This window comes from Chrysemys picta, chromosome 2 (genome assembly GCF_011386835.1).
Source record: "Chrysemys picta bellii isolate R12L10 chromosome 2, ASM1138683v2, whole genome shotgun sequence".
Classification (NCBI taxonomy): Eukaryota; Metazoa; Chordata; order Testudines; family Emydidae; genus Chrysemys; species Chrysemys picta.
This window is the reverse complement of record NC_088792.1, coordinates 18,677,673-18,694,308: the sequence shown is the minus strand read 5'-3', so window position 1 is coordinate 18,694,308 and position 16,636 is coordinate 18,677,673. Positions and strand designations below refer to the sequence as shown.

The 16,636-nt window shown below is 42.8% G+C and overlaps 1 protein-coding gene across 7 annotated transcripts in view; it reads right to left on the bottom strand.

The window, feature by feature from the left end:
- Positions 1-7,674: 7,674 nt before the first annotated feature.
- The window catches only part of ACTR3B (actin related protein 3B), a 45,652-nt gene continuing 36,690 nt past the window's right edge, over positions 7,675-16,636 (bottom strand). For 3 of the 7 annotated variants that reach the window (XM_024100876.3, XM_024100877.3, XM_065582720.1), the window contains 3 exons: positions 10,342-10,467; positions 9,649-9,732; positions 8,126-9,039 (listed from right to left, as the gene is read on the bottom strand). In XM_024100876.3, the coding sequence (XP_023956644.1) occupies positions 8,905-9,039; positions 9,649-9,732; positions 10,342-10,467 (345 nt within the window). In that variant the 3' untranslated portion in view covers positions 8,126-8,904. Of the gene's footprint in view, positions 7,858-8,113; positions 9,044-9,648; positions 9,733-10,341; positions 10,468-16,636 lie in introns of those variants that run through there. The other 4 variants (XM_005297188.4, XM_065582721.1, XM_024100874.3 and 1 more) reach the window with 2 other exon arrangements.

Below are 16,636 nucleotides of genomic sequence, written 5' to 3'. Positions count from 1 at the left end.
TGCTTTTCTTGTTCTGAAAAAGCTGATATTCTCACATATTAAATAACACGACTCCAAGAGCTGGGAGTTTAAGAAACACACCAAATATCACAGGAGTCAAGTGTTGACAACACTGCCACTGCATATGCACAGGGAACAGATTTGGGGAGTGAAAATATGTCATTTTTGCACAGTCATTTTAGAGTAATTCTACGCAAAAAAGTGTCATCTAAAACAGTGGTTCTAAAAGCCAGTCCGCCGCTTGTTCAGGAAAAGCCCCTGGCGGGCCGGGCCGCTTTGTTTACCTGCCACGTCCGCAGGTTCGGCCGATCGCGGCTCCCACTGGCTGCAGTTCGCCGCTCCAGGCCAATGGAGGCTGCGGGAAGGGAGGCCAGCATGTCCTTGAGAGCGAGCGACCGAAGGAGGGGGGAATGGAGTAAGTGGGAGTGGGGCCTCAGAGAAGGGGAGGGGTTGGGGTGGGGCAAGGATGTTAGGATTGCCAACTTTCTACTCACACAAAACCAAACTACGGCCACTCTGCTTTCAGTCTCCAGCTATTTAGACCTAGGGATTTTTGGCTCAAGAACCTCAGCTGATCTCAGCTACTCACAGGGTGATAAATCTGAAGTGATGGACAGACATAAGCAAAATATGATATGGGAGAAATTCCACTTAAGAACTGTCCTTTAATAAAATTTCCAGGGAGAGGTCACTAACTTCTTAAAGCCACTGAACTGTAAATGGCATAGCTATGAACTGCATGGTACAAGAAAACAGTTTGTAATCCTCTATTAATCCTTGCCATCAGGGCACATGCAGTACAGTTATAGACTGCAGCAAAATCATTTGAAGCCTTTATTCCACAGGGCCATAATTATATCCTGGCCATAATCCTTTAATGCATTAAAGACATACCGTAGAACTAAATGAACTAAAACATTCTCTAAGTCAGCCACATAAAAGTGACAGCCGAGCCAGGGTCTTAAACATGATGCATGGATAATAAGGAATGGAAAATATGGTATAGAAATATCAAAATCCATAGTGCCAATCTGTACCTTTGTCACATCGACAGTTAGGTTCCCTAGGTCCTGGGATGTACAGAATATTAACTGCAGAGCAAAATGTGTCAAACTGCCACCAGTCAATCACATCAAGCAGAGGGGCAGGAATACATTTCTTGGGACTGACGTTTGAATAGAAGTCATATTAATTTGATTGCAGTAAATGCTGACCCACACCAAAGTGAAATAAAACTGCAACCGAACATTTACCCTGAGGCCCCTGTGGATTAGAGTGCAGCCATATCTGTAATTTATATTCTCCATGCTATTGTCAACATCCTCCCACTTTTAGCTCAGTAAACTGAGGCTGACAAACTTATGCCATTTTTGTAAATAAAAGAGCACAGCATGTACTACAGAGAGTGAGATTTGGGTGCAGTCCAGTATCTTTCCGGGCAACCTTTCATACAAGGTTACAGCACACTATTCACACAGGGTGAAATTCACTCCTGTGCAGAAAGACAAAGTCTATTATGCACCACTTCAGTCCCACTGAAGCCCTATCAGTTCGGCTGCACTGCATAGGCCTCGTGCTGGTCCTCAGCATAGGTGTGAATTATAACCCAGACACACACAGTCTCAATCTCCTACACAAAACTACAAATCACCACGTGAATTGAGATTAGGCTACCATATGGGTCTGCGGGGAGGAGGGGGGAATCAATATCCATAATCCATATAAAAACCAACCACCCGTTCACACCTGTGTGGACTTTTTTCCCTTATAAAAGTAGCTGCCATTTTGCTGTTGTCCCCTAAGGTAGTGGGGAACCAACGACACGCCAAAGCAGACACTAAAGATTATACCAGGGTTGAATCTCACCTTCCAGCTTTAAAAATTGCACCATCTGTTTGTCCATCAAAGCATAGTTTTCATGGCTGGAGAGTCACTTTTTTATTAAATGTTGTTGCAGAGAAGCACAACATGGTCTCAGAGACATCTCAACATTGCAACGCCCAGAGGCTATCCCACCAATAAGTCATCACTCACCACAAAGTGGTGTGATGTTGAAACATTGCTTTTAGGGTCCAAATTAGTTCCTTCTCTCCTCCCATTTACACAGACAGAAGGGTTAAATGTCACTCCTCATATTTAACATTATTACCACTTGAATTTGTCCTAAGTGTGGAAAAAGATAAGTTGAAAAGAAAGTATTTCCTTTACCCTTTGCAATATATGGGAGATTTCCATTTTCTTATTTATGAATACTTGTTAGATCATTAACCCTGTACCCCGCACAACACAAAAAATCCAGCTTGCACTCCTATACTTAGTGCAATGATAAAACTTACAATACCTGCGCAAATCATACCCCTCCCCCTAATTCTGCTCAGTTTTGTTTGTATGAGAGGCCATACGTTTTGATTTATCTTGTCTTTTACTTTTACAATAACTGAAGGCAACGTATGTAGGTTCTTAGACTCAATCAGAAGACTGGAAGAATGCTTTAAGACATAACTGCCCTTTTAAAATGCTGTCTATATACTGGTGGATGGTGGAGTTTTCTCCTCTCACACAATAACATGCCATAAGTCAGGGCAGATGAGTAAAACTCACTTCCTACTGTAGGGCATTAGTTATGTCCGGAATGCAACATAATATACATCATGGCTGCTATTGGAGGATCTGGCATTTCCTGCAGTTTGTCAAATCTGCTGTCTCAACACATGCTTTACCTGTATGAGAATACGCTGCATTTTATATGAGTCAGTTTTAAATTGCTGACAAAAACTGTAGTAAATTGTCACCCAAAAATATTGGACTTGCACGGAGCTAGAATAAAGCTGTGAAAACCAAAACAAGCCACCAAGTACATGTACACTTACAGCAGCATGTGCAGTACAGACACTGCACACCCAGGCAGTGCAGGTATAACAGCAGTGTAGGCGGTGAGGCATAACTTAGGCAAGTAGAGTGCACTACACACCTGAACTTTAAGGTATACACACTACACAGCTCTCTACATGCCCACGCAGTGCCTCCCCCATCTATATTAATTTTAGCAGTGTAATGTCCTGCTGCCGGCGCTTTTTCCTGCCACAGTAAAAGGCTCCAGCGGCAGGGAAAGGCTCTCGCACTAGGGAGCTGCCAGAGCCTTTCCCTGTCGTGTGTAGCTACACATACCCCAAGCACTGCTATAAGTGTAGACAAGGCTACTGTAGGTTTTGAGGCATGAACTGAAAGCATTTCCTGGAGTCGTTTTGAAGTAGAAGCAACATAACTCCCTTGTCTTTGCAGAGTCACACTTTCCACATGTGGTGCAGTGATGTGAACGTTTCTGTATTACCCTGTCTCCTCCCACAAGCCTCACTACACTAGTGCCTGCTCCATGACATATTATCCTACTATTATTGGGCTACGGCAGAGGCCCCAACCAAAATCAGAGACCCATTGTGCTGGGTACCGTATACGTACATAGTAAGACAGTCCCTGTGCCTAAAGATCTTACCATCTAAATACACCAGATGTAACAGGGTCAATGCAGTAGGGTGGCCCTGCAAATGGCCCCCGGCCTCAGTTTCCCCTCTTTTCAACAAACCACCAGGACAGTGGTTATTTTGTTCTTATTTTGTTCAGTAATGTGCCTTCTTGGGGCTAGATTAAAATAACTAAATCATTCCCAAAATAAAGTACTCAAGTCCACCCTCCCAGTCTCTCCCATTGAGGGTCTCCCAGGCCTTCCTTGCCTAGAGTCAGAGTTCCCTGCTGGTGCCTACTCACTCCCAGCACTCTCCATCTCTCTCAATCCCACCTGATACTTCAAGGTTTCCTGATGGAGTCTGTCACTCCAGCTTAACTCTAGTTGTCTCTCTCCCACCTCTGCAGCTCCCTGATGTTCTTTATAGGCAAAGCACCTCATGCATACCTATTTCTACTAATTAAGCTCCACACCCCGTTGTACCAGACAAAAGGGTGGGAGGGGAAATGGAGGCATACAGAGATGAAGGGACTTACCCACAGTCACACAGCATGTTGGAGGCAGAGTGAAACACACAAGACAACAACGGTGATATGCTCAAGACCATCACAGGCCTGATTCAAAGCCAAAGTCAGGTCTACCAGTCGAAGCTGGAGTCAGGCACCAGAAAAGGAACAGGTGGTCAGAATAGAGTCAGAGGACAAATGACCAAGCCAAGAGTCAAATTAGACTTAGAGCCAGGAATCAGAGCCGGAAGTCAGAACCAGGATAACTGGAGTCAGGAAAGGCAGGAGCAGATCTGTGTCCAGTGCAGGACCAAAGCTAGGAAAGCAAAGAAACAGAACCCAGTAACCAGGCAAGGATGCAGGGACCGGGAATCAGAAGAGGGTGCAGGAACAAGGCAGCATTTGTCTCCGCAGCAGGTCAGGGGTCTGGCTTGTTGCACAGAGTTTCTTGGAATTCCCTCCATGCTTAAATAGTGCACATGGACCAACTGAAGGTCACGGGGAGTGTTGCTAATTGCGTCTTCTGTGGGCAGCACTTCCTGTGGTGCCCAATCTCCCAGGATTTACAGAGCACTGATCGCAGTTCTGCCAGAGCTACCAGCTGGTGGTGTGGAAGCACCAGTCACCCAGAGCCCTACAGACTCACATGCTAGCCACCAGATCCTTACAATGAGAGTCTTTCCATTGTCTTTGGATTAGGCCCTGAACCAGGGGTGGGCAAACTATGGCCCACGGGCCGGAGCCAGCCAATGGGAGCTTCGAGGGAGGTACCCACAGGCAAGGGCAGCGTGGAGCCCTCTGTCCCCCCGCCCCCAGGGGCCACAGGGAAATGGTGCCAGCTGCTGCCAGGAGCGGTGTGGCGCGGCGCAGGGCGGGGCCAGGGCAGGCAGGGAGCCTGCCTAAACCCCGCTGTGTACTGTTGCCACCCCGGAGCCGCTCCAGGTAAGCGGCGCTGGGCCAGAGCCCACACTCCAAACCCCTCCTGCACCCCACACCACAACATCTTGCTGCACCCCTCTTGCACCCAAACCCCCTGCCCTGAGCCCCCTGCTGCACCCCCTCCTGCACCCCAACTCCCTGCCCTGATCTCCCTGCCGCACCCCTCCTGCAGCCCAACTCCCTGCCGAGTCCCCAATCCCCTGCTGCACCCCACACCCCTCCTGCACCCCAAGCCCTTGCCCTGAATCCCCTCCCGCATTCTGCACCCCTCCTCCACCCAAGCCCTTGCCCTGAGCCCCTTCCTGCACACTGCACCCCCTCCCATACCCTGCACTCCCTCCCGCACCCCAACCCCCTACCCCATTCATGGCCCTGCATGCAATTTCCCCACCCAGATGTGGCCCTTGGGCCAAAATTTTGCCCACCCCTGCTCTGAGCCCTTGGCAGAATTGTCAGAGTTGAAACATTGACTAAAACAGACCACAGAACCAACAAATTGTCCATCTACAAGGATTGTGTTAGAGTCTGAACCTCTCAAATGTCACAAGCATTCTGTGTGGAAACACAATCTTTTAAAATCACGCAAATACCCCAGGTGGCAGTTTTTCTCCTAACCATTTCCCTTTCCCCATTTAAAAATGCTGTTTCAAAAATCTGGCCATTCAAGACTGACATAACTAGCTATAACTGTACCACACAATTTTACCTCAGAGCCTCCATTTACCATAATTATTTCACCACCGCTGCACATAATTTTTAACATTATGTAATGCTCTTCAATTAAGCAGGAGGTGATCTATTCCTGCTTGATATCGCTAGCAGGTTTAAAGAAGCTTGTCACATGATCTGTCTCAGCTGCGTGTTTGACACAACCATATTTTTTCAAAATGAGAGAGAACACTGCAATCATAAAGAATGAATTATTTACAGACAGATTAGTACTTCGGGTCACATCAGGGCTTCACTAATTGTATTTAATTGAAAGTACCACAGTGAACATATGCACACTATTCGTTAGGTTCATAAAAAACCTTCAGTGCTATTAAACACTTACTACTGGAAAAGGAGACCGCTCAGGGGATTGGTAATGGGAGATGTTGCCTTCCGCCTCCAGGGTGCTGGCTCAAATCCAGCCTGAGCTGGACTAAACTAAAAACCATTAGCTGATAACTCTTTGGTGATTCAGTGAAATGGGCTGGTGGTCTCAATTCCTAATTGATAGTCAAATGACCACATTATAAACCATCAAAATTTACGCCCGTTAGACCTGTGAAGTATGCAATGTTGTTGTAGCCGTGTCAATCCCAGGATATCAGAGAGGTGGATGAGGCAATATCATTTATTGGACCAATTTCTGTTGGTGAGAGAGACAAGCTCTCTCTCTCTCACCAACAGAAGTTAAGTCTGCTCTACACAGCTCTAACTTCTGACAGCAGTTCAGGTTGGTTTAAACACTAATACCTAGCTCTTGTATACTACTACACATCAGTATGGCTCAAAGTGATTTACAAAGGAGGTCAATATCATTACCGCCAACTGAGGCCCAGAGAGGTGAAACGACTTGCTTGAGGTCACCCAGCAGGAGAGCAGCACAGTGAGGGATAGAATGCAAGGCTCAAGTCCCAGACCAAAGCTCTATCTACTAGCCCACACTGCAACTTGTGTCCGTTAGTCTCAGATACACGAAGAACTGAAATGAGCCTGGAAACAGAACCAATTTGTCATTCCTAAAGGAGATTCTTCTCTAGTTCAGAATTGAAACGTATTTGGCAGGAGCAGCGTTTGTGAGTTTGCATAGTGACTGTTCTTGGTCTTCTTTCTGTGGTTAGGAACCTTCCGTCTCCAGGATGGTGAACTAATTGTTTCTTTTCAGAAGCACTAAGTTCACACACACACACACACACACACACACACACACACACGCTCAAGTGGCCAGATATATTTCCTAATTATTTTACCCTTCAGTTTGAGTACCATGTAGCTTTGTCTCAATACCAGTGGAGTTGGTCATTGCCCTGGGGTATGAGGTTCCAAAATAACTAGCATTTTGTGGGATTTTACATCCTGTTGAAAGGCAAAAATATCCAGTTTAATCCAGGCTGACCTCTTACAATGCATCTGTATTCATTTAAAAATGACTTGTAAAAAACATCACACAGCTGATGTCTAGCATTAATTAATGGTCTCTCTACTTTAACTGTCAACACTGGTTTTGTTCTATGAAATCCTACGTTTTATGTTTAGGCTCACTAATCTGTCCCATCGCCTTCGTATTGCAGCACCTAACTAAGACTAAGTGTCCACTTCTATCCTCACCTTCCACCTCGGTAGAGACCAGCTGAAGAGACTTTACTAATAACCTTTAGAATTCACATGTGGGAGCTGGAAGCAGGGCATTCTCAATGGAGGGCCTCTGACTTCAGGATTAATTTCCTCTGATTTTTTGACAGTTCAAATTCATTGACATTCAAGCCCTGGTTCCCAGGCTTTCCATTTACTCGGGCTTTTGCTTAAAGAGGTGACCTGAACTGGTGGAAGGGGAGTTTTTTGCCAAGTTCTTTGAGACCCTAGGTGGATACATTAAAACAGATATAGAATGACAATAAAGTAAGTGATTTAAATAATTATGTACCTACATCTACAGTTTGCAATAGGTGCATCATATACATTGATGAACATATGGAAAGCTGTCCTGGGAATTAAAAACACATCTTTGGCAAACATAAAATGGAGGTAAAGGAATTTATAAATCAAACTACAACAGTATTTGTAAAGACATTAACAGCTTTTATTTCACCGGTGCAAGGCAGCATTTCATACACCACTCACCAACACCAAAACAAAATTTAATTGTCTATCAAATAGCTTCAGAAAATTCAAACATAACAAAAAGTAGTATATAGGCCAGGGGTCGGCAACGTTCGGCACACGGCTCACCAGGTAAGCACCCTGGTGGGCCGGGCCAGTTTTATTTACCTGCTGACGCAGCAGGTTCGGCCGATCGCGGCCCCCACTGGCCGCGGTTTGCCGTCCCGGGCCAATGGGGGGCGACGAGAAGCAGCGCGGGCGAGGGACGTGCTGGCCGCAACTTCTCGCCGCCCCCATTGGCCCGGGACAGCGAATCGCGGCCAGTGGGGGCCGCGATCGGCCGAACCTGCCGCGTCAGCAGGTAAATAAAACTGGCCCGGCCCGCCAGGGTGCTTACCCTGGCGAGCCGCGTGCCAAACGTTGCCGACCCCTGATATAGGCTGTAATAAATCTCAAACAATCCAGTAAACTGCTTAAAGTTCATGTCACTCAAACAAAATACCATTTTCTAGCACACGTGGCAAAAAAAAAAAAAATTAAAAAAAAAATCTTTTTTTGTTTTGCCAACAAGACGCACCAGTACAAATCCAGTACATGCCTCGCAATTGGAAACTTGTAACATCACTCCATGCCACTGATAGCTGTTTGTGCTTCAAACTCGCATTTCACCCTCCCAATATCATCAACTTGAAAATAATGTAAAACATACATTTGTATTCCAAGTTTAGAACATTTATGTACAAAGAAAGGCCCCAATCCCGCAATGTAATCTGTGCAGGTGGACACTTATACCCATGCAGAGTCCCACTGAAGGCAATGGGACTCCACACAGGTACAGCGATCCATCCATTGAGGTTGGATTGCAGGATAACAGCCTAAGTGGGAAAGGCTTAAATCCATTTTCCTTTCCAGAGGCAGTAAGACAATGCTGTAATCTTCTAGACTGACTCCAATAGTGTTTTGCACATTCTCCTAAACAGAGACTTGTCTATTACCTAGAAGCTCACATTTAGGAAGGAAGAGAGGGATAGGTTTTAAAGGTAGTTGGCACATAAATGGCTTTCACTGAAATGGTTTTGGGCCGTATGTAGTGCACTATGAGATCCAAACGCTCCAAGAGATGAACGTCCACTTCTTGCTTCAATATTTACAGTAACTGCTGCCTTCTTCTATTTCAGAAGAGTTTCTTCACCAGCAAGAGATCTGACCCATGACTTCCATTAGACAAGTGCTATGACATGACTCCAAAGACAGGATTATGACGACAAATACTAGGGCCATATTCTTCATAGTCCTTCTTGGTGTGACATACTTGGAAAAACTCTGTCTAAGGAAAAACAAAAATAAATCAAGAACATAAAACTGCAGAAACCTGTCAATAAATCTATACACCAGTAAAGGATCATCTATATAACTGTATTTTTTCTGGACTACAGTGCTGGGACATGGTGCTATCCCCTTAAGAGCAGAGCAAGCTAGGAACTCTTTGGGGAATCAAATGAAAGTTAATGAGTGGAAATCTGTCTGGGGGAGGGTCTAGTGAAGTCAGTATAAATTGTGCCCAGTTTTCTTGTATTTGTTTCTCTTATGATTAATAAGATAGGATTGGGCCTTGAATCCCAAGAGTCTTTGCAATTCTTAAGCACTGATTTATGGAATTCGGGTGATCCCATGTTATAGATGTCAAATACGGGATAGTTCAAAAGTGGGTCAAATTCTGAAGTCCTTAATCAGATAAAACTCATCGGTTCAATGGGGGGTTTTCCCAATTAAAAACTGGGTAAAGAGTCCAGGATTTGTTAAGTTTCAGTATAGCATGTACCATTTCACCAAAGTGAAAGCATATTAAACTGGGTATGCATATCAAACATGTCCAATGGCAGCAAGATTGCACAGAAAGGACAATTCAGAAAGATTTTCATGAAGACATACTGTTGAAGCAAGCATGGAACCTCCAAACCAAACTGCATAGCGCTGCATATGGTGTGTTATCACTTGAACTTCAACCGGTTTGGGCTAGAAAGTAAAATGGTTCAAATTTAGTCAATCATATAATTTTATTTTGCTGGCAAGTGTCTCTTCTCTGAATGAGAGAGGCACACATCTTTACCCAGGGCTGGAAGCTCCCGTGTTCCTCCACCCCCACTGCAGAGCACACAATCCACACCTTCCTTCAGGAAAGCAGGTCTCAGTGCCTCCTCAGGACTTGTTAATGAAGTTCCATGCCCTGAGTTATACCATACACGGAAGGGGATTGCAATGGACACATCCTTCCCCACTAGAGATTAAGTTCTATTATCACTCTGCACCTAGTTTCCATTGTCATTGAGAGAAGGGGCCCTTGATGCTGCTTGCTAACCTACATCTCCTATAAGGCAATACAACAGGTTGCCACTGCACCACCAGGTGTATGGTTAACCACCTGTTTTAATGGTACATACAACGTAATTTTATTAATATGGTGCAGACGCAGCTGAACTCTACATCTGGTTACCCTCATATGTCCCATGCTCCCTGGGTTCTTATGCAGAAATGAAATCTATTAATTAACGCAATAGTTGCTTTAAAGCATTCACATTCATTTCACTCACTCATGTAACCGATATATTTGAAATTCTTGTTCACCTTTATCCGACCACCACTGAGTTCTTCGCTAAGTTTCAATCTTGCATCCACTATTCTTTTCAAGTCTCTCTGTAGTCGACGTCCAAAATCCCTGAACATTGTGGATCCTCCTGAAAGAACCACATTCTACAAGACAAAGACAAGAAACTCTTCCTTTACGTGCAAAAGTCAATTTCCCAACAAGAACTGTTCTGAAGCTGTCAAAATATACAAAATACCCCACCCCCTCATTCGCACAGCAGGCCGGCCCGCAACTCTGTCTTACTTGGAGGCAAGTTAGTTTTCTTGAATTGGTTTCTTTACATTTCACTTTATGCTTGACAAAAAAATGTTAAAAATACCAGCTTTGAGCTACATTTCAGGGTTTTAAGACAAGTATGTGATTAAAAAGAGAAAAACAGACATTAAAATGGCATGTTGGTGATCCATGTACCTGCTTACTGCTAGCCACTTCTTAATGTGTTTTTAAACTTTTATTACCCTCTTGCAAAAGCAATATAGCTGCATAAATCAAAGCACATGTATTCTATACTGCATCATCAGCGAAGTTACTGGAGATAATCCAGATAAGGAGTTTTATTCTTGGCGTCAAATAAAGCTTTAGGTTTGTCATGATATGTTTTGGGAAATCATAACAATGACAAGTTACATATTTCATTAACCAATTGGCCTTTTCAGACCCACCCCTCCAAATATAGTGACTGTTGAGTTTTGTGCCACTTCATGATTTCAAAGGTACCTGGCCAACAAATTCTATAACAGAGAGAGGTACAATATCCCAGACTTCTCTTTTCTTTAAGTGTCTTACTTCAGAGGGTGCCCACCTATACCTGATTGTCTTGTACTGCCCTAGGTTTTCAGGGCCCTATTGAAAGCCCACTAGTCTGGTCCTGTGCACTCCAATGGATTGTGTTAAGACACTAAATACAGGACATTTAAAAATCATATGTACATTCACTTACTGTCCTGCAACTCTGAGAATTAATGAAATTGTTTCAGTGCTTTGGAAGATGACAAACAGGAGCCTGGAAACTTAAATCCTGTGTATCTAACACAGCCCAGGCAGTGGCACAGCAAGCACCTCTACAAGGTGTCTAATCCCTGACTGAAGACATGCTCCATAAGGGTCAGAAAGAAACTCAGTCTGTGTCCGTTCACTCTGCTGCAACTGCAAACCAAGGTGCCAATTAGTACTTACTGCAATCACTTTTGTGGTGCGGACCACATATACTAGGAGCTTTACTAAATGTGATCAGGCACTCATTTCATGCAGACCAAGCTTCTATCAGATGGTAACAGTTTTCTGACACCACAGACCTAGACTGGAATTCAGCCACTGAACCAGAAGTGAAAGATTCCCTGTAGCAATCCTTTGAACTATCCAGTCCCCATGTAGATTTTTTTTTAAATAAAGAAAGTCCTGGAGTCCATGACATCTGTAATAAACATTCATCTTGCAGGATGCAGAATTAACTGCTTGGGGTTATTTTAATAATGGATAGAAGAAAACCTTGTTTTCCCTTGTAAAATAAAAGAACAGCTTGCTTCTCTGTTTATGATGATAATCTGGGCATTTGTCAAAGTCCTGTTGACAGAAAAAGTGTGACTTGGGGGTTCACATTACATTTAATAACATAAGCAAAAAAAGAATGCTATGGAGAAGAGGTCCTTGCAAAATATATATCTATACACACATACACACACACATTAATAAAGAGTTTAAAAAATAAAAAAAAAAAGCTTGAATCTGCCATCAAAACCAGAGCAGCTGCAGCAAATACCAAAATGAAGTGCAGAAAAATTAAGCAAGGTCTTCTCTCTGTCCAGATGAGTTACTAGCTGCAGATGGAATATGCAAAAGGAAAACAGTTCAATATGCAAAAGCAAAACAGAGGTGGTTTAAAAAAAAAAGGGACCATTGGAACTTATTTGATGAAATGGCAATTAAGAAGATGCCATCAAAATCTATTGCTTGGAAGATAGCCTAGAGAGGGACAGTGATAATTCTGTTCAGGATTTAAGCAAGTTCAACTGTAGATTTCTTGGATGAAGTGAGAGCGATTAAAAAAAAAAAAAAAAAAAAAAAAGGAGATTTGTAAGAGTCTTATAGAGCACATGATTTAAAATGGTCTTCCTAGAAAGGAAGTGTGCAACTAACTACAAACCTAATATCCTCCCACTGCTACTGTTGCTATTACAGCAAACTTTTTAAGGGGGCAAATTACACATTGTTCAGAAGGTACTTCCAACTTGGATATACTATAACAGAACACAGAAAATATTTCTAAATGACTGTAAACGCTGTTGTACATGAAGATCATCAGAGGCATTAAAACATGTTGGGAAAATAGTGAATCATCTCAACTGATATCTGGACAAGCCAGGTCAAATTTGTTGCAGATCTTAAGTATTTCTTTAATGGCGCATTTGCTATACCAAATATTTTTTTTAACATTAGATCACACTTGTTAATAGATCATTAGATAACCTCTCAGAGTTCTTCTGTTAAATGTGTGACTGCCAGTGCTGGGCCAAACCTAAGACCGCTTTGGCAGAAGACAGCTGTGTTCACATCTAGGCTTCAACACATCTCCTGAGTTCAGGAGATCTGTTTTCTCCCAGGAGAACAAAAGCCAAAACGTTTTTGTGCACAAGGCAAAAGGAATCTGCATACATTTTTGTCACTCAACCAAAGCATCAGAACCATCTAGAAATGGAGGGCAAAGCAAATTGACAACACCCTCCTCCTAAAAAAAATTTAAACATTACAAAAACCCAAAACCCTATTGTCTTGGACATTTTACCAGGTAGAACTCAGCATTACATTCAAAAAGCTACTAGAGCAAAAGACTTCTGTGAAGCATGTTAAAAAAGATTGGTCATACTAAAAACCTCAGCATTTCACCACAGTGACATGCCCTGGAATTCTTCAGCCTTCTAGAGGAAGCCTGTCAGGGAAGGTGAAGTCTAAACAGCTGTTCTCATCCAGGCAGTTCTTTTAATCAAGATTTTTAAAATATTGTGCTTGAACATGGAGAATCTGTAGACTCAGAAGAAAACTAAGCAGACCACAGGACCCACTGCAGACACTGTCATGATATCCCTCAGGAGCCAGACAGATCCAGTTAAAAGATCTTATTTTTCAAAGAGATAGCCCTAAACAAGAAGCGGGTTTTAAAACATGCTTTTCCTTAATGGACAAATAACATATATATGCAAGACTAGCTACACGGGATGGACTGAACAATACAGTGAACCCCATGTGAGTTCACATTTCAGGGACAACTAGGAAAATTAACTCCACCCCTCCAAGTAGAGAACACATTACCCTCTAAAGCAGTGGGTTTCAATATTTTTCATTTGTGGACCCCTACAAAATTTTGAATCGAGGTACGGACCCCTTTGGAAATCTTAGACATAGTCTGCCCACACTGAGAGGTCCAAGGACCACAGGTTGAAAACCACTGCTCTCAAGTGACTGGCAGGAACAAAAGACTTCCCCTTACACTTGCTTCCCTTGCTTTTAATATTAAGCAAACGCCCCCTGGGATACTGAAGTCTGAGAGATGGTACAGATGAGACATCTCCCAGCCCTTGCTGTACTAGGCTGAACAGGTTTCATTGCCTTTCATATTTACCAGAGTTTCAACTTCTCACTTTCAAAAGCTTGTCAAATGGGTCTCTCCTTCCTATTGATTACCTGAAATAAAACTGGCTTAACATGCCACAGAAATTTGATGCAACCACTAATAAGACTTATTGCTGGGCAACAACGGAAAATCAGTTGAAGCCACATGTGACTTCAGCAAATCAATTAATTTCTTTGTCTCGGTTCTCCGTTAAAAGGAACAATATTTACCAGCCTCTCAGACACATTATGGGGTTTAATATTTGTAAAGCAGTTTTAAGATAAAGGGCTATACAAATAGCAAATATGATTGGGATAATTACACACACAAGTATTACACTGAGACAAAAGATTAGACAGTACCTTGCTGTAGGGAACATGGGCCAGACTTGAGTTTGGGCTTGGATAACTTTATTTGGTCAAATGCTAAATGGAGTTTATATTATGGAATGCTAAAGCAGCTCTGATTTTAGGTGAAAGGACACTGGAGTAGGCCATGCACTCATCCTGGGCTTGGCCTCCTCTCATAGTCCCTTTTGACCTGTCATGTTTACTGTCACAAGGAAAGTGTGTGAAAGGATAATTGACAATTAACCTTTAATTATATTTAGTGAAGTGAGAATGTGCCTTATTCCATTAGTTAGAAGTCTTTTGCCAGCTCCTCATACCAGCCTGATTTTATTGACTTACAATGAAGACATCAGCTGCTGGTCAGCAACAGATTTTGCAAGAAAATATCCACCTTGATTGGAATCTTCTGCTATGACCTCAGATCAAGAAACTAAATGATTGGTCCATGATGAGCTATAGCCAACACACTGGAATCTCTAAGTGGAAAAGGATGGTCCCTGAGGCAGAGCAAGGGGACACTGAACCCTATACAAGACTAACCATGCAGAAGGAAAGCGGGGATTCTCTCACATCAACACTTGAACCTGTATCCTGCTATCTTCCCTGGACTAGCCATCCAGAGAAGACGTGAAAGACTGATCATCAGCTAAGCCATGCCTTAAGTCTACAACTAACAGAGAGAAGAAACCGACCACCTCCCCTTGCATACGAAACAAGCTCAAGTTATTTACAACGCCGGAACTAGTTCTTAGCTAAGACCAATCACATGAATTCCAGATTCTATGACCTGGTGTACACTTAAAAATTAGATTGACCTAGTTACTTAGCTCAGGGGTGTGAAAAGTTTCATGTCCTGGGCACCGTAGTTAGATTGACCTAACCCCGGTATCCATGCGGCTAGGTTGATGGAACAATTCTTCTGTCAACCTAGCCACCATCTCTCAGGGGGTGGATTAACTACATAGACCAAAAAGCCCCTTCCGTCATCATGGGGAGCATCTAGCGCTACAGCAGCACAGCTGCAGCTGTAGCGCTTCTGCTTTTAGCAGACTCTTAGCCCAATTTATTAGATTAAAAGAAAGGCATTCTTCCTTAATTCCCTGGGAAGCACTGAAGTAATTCTTATGTTAACTTTATAAATTGATTTAATAATCTTTGTATTGGTGAGCTGGATAAATTGAACTGCTGATCTATTGATCGAATTTCAGTTGTAACCTTAATTTGATCATTGCATTGTGTTATATTTCATTAGTTTGGGGAAGTCAGGAGTAAATTAGATAGTGATTTTTTTTAGCTTCATATTTGTTTGCTTATTCTTTTAATTAATCTATGAAAGCAACTAGACTGGTTCTTCTCCCAAATCTTCAATGTAGGAAAACAACCTATTTAGAGGTAAAGGTAAATAAATTGAGTCACAACTGGAGCCATATTTTAATTATTTGATTAAAATCCTATTACAACTACACTGCATGTCAGGAAGATGCCTTGTAATCAACAATGTATTTCTGAACTAAACTTGACTTTTAGACATGAATAAGCAGGACTTACAATTCCCTTAAAAGTACATTTTCAGTACATACTTAACATTTGGGTGTAATTTCCAGCTCAGGTAGACATACCCGCACGAATACACTAAAAACAGCAGTGTAGCAGCACCTGCGGGCTGCCCCGAGTATGCACCTGGGGTTTCAGATGGGATTGCACTCGGGGCAGCCAGCCCGCCCTACTGCCTGTGCAGTCACAGCTTCACTGCTATCTTTAGCCTGCTAGCTCAGATATGCCTACCCCAACTGGAAATGACACCTCCATCTCCACATCATACCTTAAGAGGGTCACCTCAGCTGTTCTTCTGAATGATTAAGAGAGGCACAGTATATCAAGCCTGTAACCAGACTACGTCATTAGTAAGTCTCCAATCAGACTGTAAATAAATTAAGACATTACCACAGAATCAATTTAACAATTTGTTAGCAAATTCCAAGATCATACAGATTAATTCAGCTCATCCCAAATAACAATAATGTAAAGTTTAACCTACTTCTTACACTACATTTTGTACAAGCAGACAATCATTTGTTTTGGGTATAGTTCCCACTCACTTATAATTTGTAACAGCAAAGGTTTAGGTGATGTAACTGGTTCATGTACTAGTTCTTCATAACAATGAATAGGGGTCAAATTCCAGTTGTAACAAGCTAAAATGGGCATTGCTCAATCCTAGTCCCCATTTGTCAGAACTGTAAAACCACCACAGAGTTTGGCATAAGCAGAAGCCTTGAAAGGACCCATACCGTGTGGGTAAGTCAAGTCTAACAT